At 40.7% G+C, this 11,367-nt stretch overlaps 1 protein-coding gene across 4 annotated transcripts in view; it reads right to left on the bottom strand.

Moving 5' to 3' along the window:
* Nucleotides 1-4,149: 4,149 nt before the first annotated feature.
* The window catches only part of GNE (glucosamine (UDP-N-acetyl)-2-epimerase/N-acetylmannosamine kinase), a 30,019-nt gene continuing 22,801 nt past the window's right edge, over nucleotides 4,150-11,367 (bottom strand). For 2 of the 4 annotated variants that reach the window (XM_030470849.1, XM_030470851.1), the window contains exons 9-12: nucleotides 9,112-9,333; nucleotides 7,997-8,179; nucleotides 7,231-7,347; nucleotides 6,105-6,533 (exon numbers count right to left, since the gene is read on the bottom strand). In XM_030470849.1, coding sequence (XP_030326709.1) covers nucleotides 6,298-6,533; nucleotides 7,231-7,347; nucleotides 7,997-8,179; nucleotides 9,112-9,333 — 758 coding nt within the window. In that variant the 3' untranslated portion in view covers nucleotides 6,105-6,297. Of the gene's footprint in view, nucleotides 6,534-7,230; nucleotides 7,348-7,996; nucleotides 8,180-9,111; nucleotides 9,334-11,367 lie in introns of all 4 variants that reach the window. The other 2 variants (XM_030470848.1, XM_030470850.1) reach the window with 2 other exon arrangements.

Below are 11,367 nucleotides of genomic sequence, written 5' to 3'. Positions count from 1 at the left end.
AAAGACATGGTAGCTTCACTGGTGTGTAACAGAATTGCTGTAATACGCTTTGTGAAGGTTAGTCCAGGCAGTCTGAAGAGGGCTGCAGATGCAGATTAAAACTTGCAAACATTCAGGGAGGTGCCACACAGCAGCCCTGTCCCATTGGTGAGTAAGATGATACTGAATAAATGTTTGCCACTTGGGCTTCAATGGTGAAGTTGTGCCTTGCTGTTGTTCATGCCTATGAGTGACGAGCTTGTGTTTGCATGTGTATTCACAACCTATTGATGAGTGGTGATGAAAATGACAGTAGACCACAGGCCTGGAAGCTGAATTCCGTGGAAGATTAAAGGAGGAAATTTTTTTCTGAACTTCACAGGGATACCACAGGTAAGTTTAACAGGACTGAAGCACAGAGCAAGTAGGTGGAATACTGGTACTTGCTGCTAGCCTTCAGCTGGACTGAAAACGTCCTTTTTTCTGCTCACCCCAAAATTCTGCAAAGGCTTCCAAAATGAATTGGTGATTAAATAAAGTCCACTGCATTACACATACAGTGTTTAAACTGTTAATTTGAGTTTACTGGAATTTGAAAGATCACCACTTGAGTGGTTCCTGCACACTGAGTTGTGGAACTTATAATTACCACACTGTCCTATCTCAAGGACATTTTATCTTGCCGAAGGCACGGTTTTGAGCCACAATACAGGAGAATGGGCAGGCTCTCAAGCTTGAGGGCAAAGCAATGTTACAGAAGTTAAAGTAGCTGGGTTTGCAGGAGCTAACTTTGCAAGTTGTTTTGTGTACACCATCTAGCTGGAACACTTCACAAGCAGCTCTGTGGGTTTTGGTTACCTCCTCTAGCTCTTGTGCTGAGATTTTGTAGATTTTCTCTTCTGCCTTAATTTTATATTCATGTGTGCTAGCTCACTGTCTTCTTACCTCCTGTATTGGTGCTGTTGCATAATCACAGACAAGCTGAGGTTGGAAGGGCCTTGTGGGTCATCTGGTCCAACCCCTTCTGCTCAAGCAGGGCCACCACCTAGAGCTGTGTTACCAGGACCATGTCCAGGCAGCTTTTGAAGGTCTCTGAGGGGGGAGACTCCACCACCTCTGTGGGCAACCTGTGCCAGTGCTCAGTCACCCTCACACTGTGAAGAAGTGTTTGCTCATGTTGAAGTGGAGCCTCCTGTGTTTCAGTCTGTGCCCATTGCCTCTGGTGCTGTCACTTGGCACCACTGAAGAGAGTCCAGCTCTGTCCTTCAAAGAAACCCCTGCTGCACGTGCACCATGATCTCATGCAACACTTGAGAGAGAAGCTGTGACTCCTGAATACGTCCTGGTATAGAACTCGCTTTGTTTAGCTTGTGATGGGATGGCAGCCAGCAGCAAGCCAGTATGAAGTCATAATGTAGAGAACAGGGGTGATGAGAAGGTCATGGAGCCTGAAGATGGTCGTGCTGCATCTTCATCCTCTGAGCCTGAGGAACATGGGCAATGCTTTTAAGTATCCATAACACAGCATGCTACGGCTTGCCCGTTTCTTGCTGATGCTTTTTTCTGAGCAGCTGGTACAGAGGGAAATGTACAGTTCGCTTGCTTGTATTTTAGAATGGAGCGAGTGGGTGTCTGCTGCCTTTGACAAGAGGATTCCTCCGTTAGTCACTGACCTGTGGACGAGCCTGTTCTGTACAGGAGGGTTGTGCTGCAGCAGCACACTGTGGCACTGGCTGGCACCGCGCCTGGGGCTGCGGGATCCTCACATGTTGCTGACATCCCAGCCCCTAGTGGTATGACTGGTAGGGAATGGTCCGTTTGAATGCTTGGCATGTTGTACGAGAAAGGAAGTTGTACACTCAGCACTGTTCAAAAGGAGCGCTGCTTTGGACCTTGCATCAGTAATGCAAGTTTCACTGACAGTGACGGGCGATTCCTGTGCTGCAATGGCTTTCGCTGCAGTTACAAGCACACATTTAACCTCTTGATTCATGTGGCTCTCTACTGGCCACAGCCTGTCACCACGTGCAGAAAATTTACCTGGCTTGAGCTGTGAGCTATGGATGAGGTAAAATCTTACCAGCTTTTTAAAAAGTGCTGTATCCATATTTATCACGGGGCTGTGAAATTCAAATTAAAAATATAGGGACTTTTGGTAAAAAAAAAAAAAAAAAAAAATCAGGATATTTCTTCAAAAATTTATCTTAAATGCAGTCTATGCACACTTCTTAATTAATTTGTCACTTACTGCAGAAATTTTAAATGTACATTCTGTGCTTCATGGAAGAGAAATCTGGAAGGCCCAGTATTCAGAACACTTACAGGTACAGATTTAACAGCAGTAGTGGTCTAATACTAACAGCAAGACAAAAATGGTGCAGAAACAAGCTACCTCTTTTTAGACTTAACACAGAAAAATGTGTGCTTTCCAGTATGCAAAGCTTTGTTCAGTGAGTGACAACAGCCTAACAGTGGTTTGTGATTAGTTAAGGGTTCAACTGATACCTGTGTGAACCCAAAAGCTTCCCTCAGTTACGAGAGCAGCAGAAAGAACTGTTGGTATTACTTGTCTCATTGCCTTGCTCACTCTGAAACAGCAGGCACCTTCATCTGATTTTGTACCAAACTGCAGTATATGAGCAGCGGTTGCTTTTGGCACTGCAGCTAAGTACATGATTTGATCCTGTGTTGTGTGAATTTGCCAAATGAACCAGCCCAGAAATGCTGCAATTATATGTGCAAACTTCAGCAAGGCTTAAGAAAAAACTTAAGCAAGGCCTAAGAAAAACTTTTTTGTATATTCTTCAGAATCTCATGAGCATGTTTAGTTGTTACTGAACACGATGTGCCCACAGTGCAAAGCATCTGCTTTCAGGTTATGAAGCTAACATAGTTTGGTGCCTGAGTAAACTAACTGTGCTAAAGAACTGACTCCAGCATGTCAGCTGCCAAAGCACTAGTTCTGATGTGCTTCCGAGAAACCATTTTCCAAACAGCTATCTGGAATACTCTGAGGGGTGTACATACAGTCCAGGTGGCTGACCTTTACTAATGCCTGTGAGCTCTCCACAGCATTTCAGAGGGACACAGTGACTAGATTTCACTGATGCAGATTGGAGCATAAACTCCATCTTTACCTTACTTGTGTGATGTGTTTTTGTGATACAAACTTGACGTTGCCTCCATTGGTAATATGTCTGCGTTTGATACACTCAAATGGAGGAAGGGCAGTGCTTTACGACCACCAGAAGGCTGGTGGCATTTGTTAATTCTGCATGTCTAGATGGCAGATCTGAGACCCAGAATATTGAATAACTAATCTTGCTGCTCAGACCAAAAAGATGATGGGGTACTGATTTGCTATGTGGCTTGCAAAGCATCAGCAATGATCTGTAAAAAGACAACTAACAAAATTCAAGTGGGCTCCTTACGGTCCCAAGTCCATGCTGTTTGCGTTTCTGTGCTTGGGCAGAGCTGTCTTGAGTAGAGCAGTTGCGTTCCACCAGATACAAGGATAAGGAGCAATCAGGTCTATACCGGTTACTTGGATTACAAGCTACAGCACAATTTCAAGTCCCTTTGTAACCTTTTGGCACTCTGCTGGTGCTTGCTCATGCAATGCCGATTAACATGCATGTCCATGAGAAGACTCCCTCTGCCCAAGCTCTTGAGTGTCCTACACAATTCTGTTTTAAGGGCTGGACAGTGGCACTCTCACCAAGGCTTCACCAGTTAGGATACTGCCTGCAAAAACTAACATTCTCCTACAACAGATGATAGGATCAGCAGATGCTGCCAAGGCAGGTAATGAGAACACACTGCAGCCTTAGGCTCTGAAATGCTGGTAACAGCTGGGAAAGAGATTTTGGCTGTTGTCTTCTGTTTTTACTCCCCTTCTTCCCTCCTAGAAATAGATGTAAAGATTTGTCCTCACTGGAGTCATGACTTCCATGGTATGGGCTGTTCCTAAGGAGACAGTGCCAGCAACAAGTGAACAGAGATCACACAGTGCTACAGATGTTCTGTGAGCATCTGATGTTCACTCCCCCTGGGGTTGGATGGATACTGTTAGGACCTCATGTCCCTAAAACCTCTGGTCCACAATAAATCCCCTGAAGTGTAGAGGAGGTTTCTGAACAAGGAAGGAAGGAAAACCAAGTAAAAGCACTATTATGCTATTAAATATGATTTTTTAATTATTTCTGATTTTATAAACTCAGAAACTTCTCAGGGAAAACTGCAAGGACTTCTGCACCACGTGCACTTATGCAGCAGCTTCTTGTCCAGTTGACAAACCCCAACATTTTCAAATGCATTTGAAGAATCATTTTCTTAACAACACAAAACATTAAAGGTGTTTACAGAAAAACTTTTCCAATGTGTTTTAGTCTCTTTGTGCCTGCACCCTCCCTTCAGCTTCTAAGGAAAAACGTATCTGAAGTCGAGATACCAAAAATAAAGAATTTCAGGAGGTCTGGAAAGCAAAAGCCTTGTCCCACTTTTATTCAGGATTACTTGTGATGCTAGATACTATTTCTCCTTGACCCACTTGAGGAGCTACCACTCTGGTACTGAAGTCAGTGGGAATCACCAAGTAAACCAAGACAGAGAGGGAAAGGAAGTAAGAACCCCTGGTGGCACAAAGCCTACTACAACTTTGCAAATGGTTAAGAGCCAGTATATGCTGATTCTGAGAAGAACTATGGTATAGAGGCTGCACTGTTATTCCTGGAAACATCAAGGAGATCTGGTGGTTCTAAAATCTGCTGTGAAGATGTGAGTTCTCAGTAAGCATTCCTTGTGTAAGAGAGGATGAAATGAAGGCAACTTGTGTAGACTATATCCCAGAATTAGCAAGTGGAGTCGTCTACTACACTAACAGCTATTCAGGCCAAGATTATTGTGCAGAGGGCAACAGTTACAGAAAACTGGTTCATTATGGTTGAAGTAGTCGTCTGAGTGTGGAAATAGCCCCTTCTAATTCCCCTAAAGTACTAGTACTAGCTTCTGAGAGTATTGTTGGTGGCTGAGTCCGATGTCAAAACAGGCCATTAAATGCAGGACAGAGGATGGTCTTGTGACTGTTCCTCCACAGGTACCTTCTTTCTGGGATGGCTGATTAGCTAGATGGGTCTGTTTTTCAATTTCTCCTTGTGTCGATTATTATTTATTACTACAGTATCTTAGAAGTGTGCTGAGAAGCAGCTGAATAAAGACAGCCATGTATCAAGAGGGACTGTGGTTTACCTAGGCAAACCTTCATTGGCATTTCAGAAACTTTGCTCCCAGGCTTCCCAGTGTCTTGAAGGTGAGGATGAGGCTCAGATTTGACTTTCCATCCTGTGAGCTGATGGTGAATGCAGGACAAGAACGGTGTACCTGCAGTCACTGGGGCTGCTGAGGAGAGGCACTGTGTAACTCTGCAGTGGAACAGTTTTCTTGAAAGATAGAGTCTTTATGGACAGATGTGCGACATAGCTGAAATCCAGCTAACAGGCTGCCAAAGAGTAAAATGTACCCTCTCTGCTTATTCGGCAAAGTAGTAGACTGAGTCCCTTGAGGAAATCCTAAACAATAAAATTCAAGGAATTTACTGCTGGCCATAGCCAGAGGACAAAGATGCTCACTGCTACACTGGTCAGTGTGGTTGGACTGCTCTGCAGGCTGTAAGCTCACTAGACCACGATCTTCTTCCTTCATGTGCAAAGCCTCCAAAACAGGACTCAGCCCTCTAAAAACGATGTAATAAAAATAAATAACTGCCTCCACCAAGTCCTTAATGACCCACAATTTCTGGATGCAGCTTTTCTGATTGTAGAGGAAGCTTTCCTTCTTTCCACCCGCTGCTGAAATTATTACCTGCTATTGGTTATTACAATGTGTTTACTTTGTGGGTGGAAACCTGGAAACTAAAAAGCTAGTCACATTGTAGACTTCTCATTTCACATAGGTGGAAAATGAGATATGGATCCCCAAGTGTCAGCTACAGTTAGACACACCATACCGACATTCCCCACCATACATCAAGATACTCTCATAAATAATTCAGCTACACTTAAAAGCAACATAAGGGCTTACCCCCAGAGAGGGTTTAAGATTAAAAACAACAGAATTGCACCAGTTCCTATGAAGTCAGATAAACTTTAGGCAAAATACAAAAAGGTAATACCTTAAATAGGAAATGCTGAAGTGGTCACTAACTATTCAGAACACTACTCTGAGTCAGTAGCTGCTCTCGTCAAAGGAAAAATTGGGGCAAAGTATTCCCTCCACCCATTAGGAATCTGAATAGACCATTTCTATCATTCTTCCAGGTACCTAGTATATTCTACGTGTAGTATAATCCAGTACCAGGCTAGCAGCTCCAAGAAGAGCAGGATCTGCTAGATTTGAGACCACCACATCCACAGTTTTGACAGAGGACAGAGCCTGTTGATTTATCACGTCTTTGACAGCATTAACATAGTGGCTAGCCAGAACTCCAGAAAGGATCACAAGAGATGGGTTCATGGTGTGCAGAATGTTCACAACTCCAAGGCCTAATGCTGTCCCAGCTGAAAAGATGAAAATAAAAGAGAAATTGAGTAGAATACTCAAAGCAGTCCAGGCATCAGTAGTTGAAACAGGTCTGTTAGCACCAAATGACACTGTCAGGGAAGCGTTCTATTTCATATGGCAGTTAGTTTTGAGCTTACATTATCAGGCAATATGAGTTTGTCATTAATTTTTCTTTCAAAACTAAAAGATAAAGAAGGCAATCTTATTGGACAATAATGCATTATCCAATGATATGGATGTGAAAGGCAAAGCAAATCATTACCACACTTGTAAGCTAAGAGAAAAAAGGAAAGCATTACCATCTTAGTGCAATCAGCTATGTATGACAAAGAGGCTTGTGTTTAAACCTAGTAAAACACTAAACTATCCCATGCAAAGTAGTATGTAAATTGCCTTTGCTTGCTCAGACTAGCCATTCACTTCCCTACAAAGAAATGTCCTCAGATTTTCCAGTGAGTATGTTGATCTTTGCAGAAACTTTTCATCTTCTATTTGAACAGAGACTTTTAATACACACTTCTGCTCACAATTTCTTCAATATTTATATTTAACATTTCACTGCCATTAGTAATTTTTACATAGCAAGGTCCTCAACATGTAGAGTTGTGTTTTTAGTGTTACAGTTCATTACCATTTCCATATTCCTGAAAATTCAGTCATGAGAAGGTTCCACCCTTTGGGCTGTGTTCTCACCTGTTCTGAGAATGCTGTCTGCTTTTGAGTTCCCCAGTTTAGCTGCTTGAATGAGATGTGCAGCACTAACAACCTCCTCCTTCTTCATTGACATTCCTTCTACTAAAAGCAGATCCTCTGTTTGAAGAGAAGAGAAAGCCAAGAGCAAAACATGGTGATGTGTTAAGTCAAGCAGTGGAGGGTGACAAACAAGCACTTAAGATCTTTACATCTCTTTTACTTGCATACTGAAGTCTGAATCCCCACCAATCTGTCCAACTCTGAGTTTAGCTGAAGTGGTCATAGCCGTATTAGTCAAGGAACTACTTGCAGAAGCAGGGCATCAAACTCAAACAGTTACAGTATGGTATTTCGCTAGTCCTGTCATCCCCAAAACTTAATAAAATAAAATATAAATGTTCTCAAACTTAAAGACTGAGAAGCCATTGCTGAACGACAATCACTGTGAAACCAAACCTCACAGAACGCCTGTCAGATTACCTTACAGCATGCTTAAAAAGGAGAGACTAAAGTCTACTACTTGCTTCTGTTAACTTTGAGACAGTGGTTCTAAATGTGGCTTGCCTGGGTATTGCCATCACTGAAAAAGAACTGCATTGTGCTATGCAGGTTGTGGTGGCTCCTGAGTGGCGATACAGAGGAACCCTGTCTGGTTGACTGTACTCCTCCTAGAAAAAGATGGCAAGTCTTTTTTCTTAATCTTTACAAATGTCTTCCTATGCTGAAATTTAGCAATCATGTTTTCAAAAATAAAGTACATAGATACCATCGTGCAGTTTCTTAGCTTCTCTCTGTAATGCTATTCCAGAGGCATATGCTTCTATACATCCTTGGCTACCACACAGGCACTCTGGTCCATCTAAAGATACAACAATATGCCCAAGCTCAGCAGCACAGAAAGAACTGCCATGGATCAATTCGTGTTGATGAATGATTCCACCTCCAATTCCTGCAAAGATTATGAAAAAAAAACAAAAACCCAAACAAAAAAAAATACAAAAATCAAACAGGTTTTAAAGTTCCCAATTCTGCAATACATTGACATTTGCTTATTCTAATACAAGACAAGATAAAATATGTGTGCATCAGTGGTCTTCTGCACTGGAAACTGAAAATTATGGTTATTGAAGAACTCTTCTCTGTTTGACACATCTAATAACCATGCTCACAGCTCCCTCCTATTCACATGGATATCAGAATGGTTATATAAAGCTGCTCCTTTCTTAAGAAACATATGGATGGTACTGACAGCTCTTTTAAGGTTACGAGTCGTGCTTTTTATGCACAAAACTAACCTTTCAAGTGGCCTTACAATTTTGCATTTCAGAAGAGATGTTTTAATGCTGTATTTAGACAGCTAAACCTGTGTGCTTAAAAGCCAGGACACTTAAATCTCCAATTCTGTACTGCCCCTTCCCAAACCGTGTGTGGGGATTCATATGCTTAACAAATAAGAAAAGTTACCCCACATTTGCATTTGAGCTATAATAAGCACATCTCATATTCAGTTCCTCATCTTCTAGATATACATCCTGAGCTGGCTTTTGTACCTGCAGCTGGAAGAGAACTAAGCTATAAAGCTGAAAAAAAGCAAAGTTATTCCAGCTAAAGTTGCTCAGATTTCCCTGAGTTTGAAAAAATGGTTAGCCTGCATAGCTGTATCAGCAGAACTTCTTTTATCAAGAAGCTTATACTATGCAAAAGGTTTCACTTGCCTGAATCTATTAAAAAGTAGCCTAAAAGAAACAAATAGATATAGTGGCAAAAGGATTTTTGGTTTAAGAACCTAATATTAACAACCTAATATTTTCCTGGCACAGTGGTGGTGGTTGTGCTTTTAAGATCAGCTGAGCCTCTGAGTGACTATAATAACATACCCACCTGTACCAGTAATGAGTGTTACAAAATTTTCTATTCCTTTTCCATGACCAAATTTCCTCTCTGCTAGAGCAGCACAGTTTCCATCATTGTCCACCCAGACTGGCAGGTGCAGAGCATCAGATATTGGAGTTCTGAGATCCACAGAGCTCCACTCCTGAATGAGTTTTGTAGAGTGGAGCACAATTCCTTCTCGGGGGTTTACCCGTCCACCTGTGGAAATACCTAAGTCCCAGAAATACCAGATACAAAAATTAAGTCTGTTAGACTTAAATAAGTATTTGTTTTTCTCTTTGCAATGACAATTATTTGTTTTTCTAATACTTGGCTTTGAAGCAGATTGTGAAAATAAAGATTTCTAAGTCAGTGCAATATCTGACACATAATTTGTAGAACTCCATTGCTCTAATCACAACGCACCCATTATCTTAAGACTAACTAGATGGGTAATGGTTAGTGTTAGTCAGAGAGTTAATGTTCCTACTTCAGGCGAGATTGCAGGAAATCACTTAATATTTGTGTTTCTTTTTAGTCATGTATGAAAGACATACAAAAACAAACTACAAAATAAATTGTTCAAACCCTGGAACAGTAGAGTTGTCCTGAAATTTCCTGTAAATCTCAAGATTTAGAATGACTAAAAATAATCGCTGGACTTGGAGTAGTGATTTCTGCTTAAAAAATACACTGCTTTCCAGTACTGTACTGAACAGAATAATGGTTAATAATAGGCATTATTAGCCAAACCAACTATCTCTAGCTGGAGATGCTTCCAAAGTTAATGTACTCTGTCAGGACTTTTGAAAAAGCCACTCTATTACAGAGGTATTTAGCTCTGGACAACAAAGTTTGAACATTTTATGTATTATTCTTGTACAGAGATTATATAATTGTGTCCCTTATCTAAAGATGTTCAGAAAAAAAGAGTCCCAGGGTTAATACTGTAATAGAAAGCAGCCACAAAAGCAACAGGACAAGCAGCTGAACTGAGTATTAAAGCTTTGGGGGGGGGGTCTTACCCTCCCAAAAAATCTCACTTCGTAAAGAACAAACCATCTGAGAACCTGTCAGCAAGTACCTAAAAGAAATGACATTCCCAATATCAATCTGTGAAGGTCTCCCTAGGATCTTAAGAACCAAATGTTTATTACACCACCACATTTAATACTTAGTTGCTAACTCAGCAATAGCTTAGTAGAACATGTCTAAATGCCATGATTCTGTAATTGATGTAAACAATTGATGTAAACAGCTATAGGAATTAGCAGAAGTTCTCTCTTCATCCTCTTTTCTCTACTGTCACCTCCAGAAAGCTAACTTAAATACTGCCTAATATAGCAGATATAGCTATATTAGACATATATAAAGATATAGCTCTCCTAAGTACTTGTATCATTTGTGTATACATCTGGGTCTCCTTTGGTTTATAAAAGTAAAAAAAAAAAAAAAAAACAAAAACAAAAAACAAAAAAAACCCCAAAATATCAGTAACAGCTGCTAGTTTCTTTCACCTGATAGTCTTTAATTTCCCCCCATTTTCGGAAAGCTGTTTTTAATATACATGATTTGAATGGAAAAAAAACCAACCCAACAAATAAAACAAAATTAGAACTAACTGCAGAGCTGTCACAATCTAAACTTATTTGATGATGATGACAAAAAGATGTTGAAAATTAAGTTTTTTCCAGAGTCCTACTTCTTAATCACTCTGCAAACCTGTTTTGTATTAGTGGGAGTTCTTCAATCAAAGTTATGCTCATGTAGACAGTATTTTGAGTGCAGACAGCAGTTTATAGGACTAAAAGGAGGAAAACACTTTTTTTTTTCATTGCTTTCTGCTAGTAGCTCTTCCTCCTTATTCATTCCCGGTGGTTATTACTTCTACCCTTACCTATGACAGCTGGAAGAAATCCAGTGTTACTGATAAAGTCCATGATTAAGCCCAGCCCTTCTGCTCGGTCTTGCAAAAATTTCTCCAAAGTTAAAGGAACTCTCCTTTCTATGATTATTAACCTTAAGGAAATGACTAGAATCTAATATATTAATTATTCCCATAGGAATTATATGTCATTCTTTACAGAGAACTTTCAAATTCAGCTAGTATTCTAGTTCAAACTATGAGTCTGAATGTGGCAAAGAACAGCTAATAGAAATAGTCAGGTAAGAAATTTCTTATTCTGTGGCACAACTTTTCCCCTCATAACTCAGTAATTGAACTGTAAGCAATGAGTTGCAGACGGAAGGGCACTGCAGAATAAA

Source organism: Strigops habroptila, chromosome Z (genome assembly GCF_004027225.2).
Source record: "Strigops habroptila isolate Jane chromosome Z, bStrHab1.2.pri, whole genome shotgun sequence".
NCBI classification, from domain to species: Eukaryota; Metazoa; Chordata; class Aves; order Psittaciformes; family Psittacidae; genus Strigops; species Strigops habroptila.
This window is presented reverse-complemented; position numbering and strand designations above follow the sequence as displayed.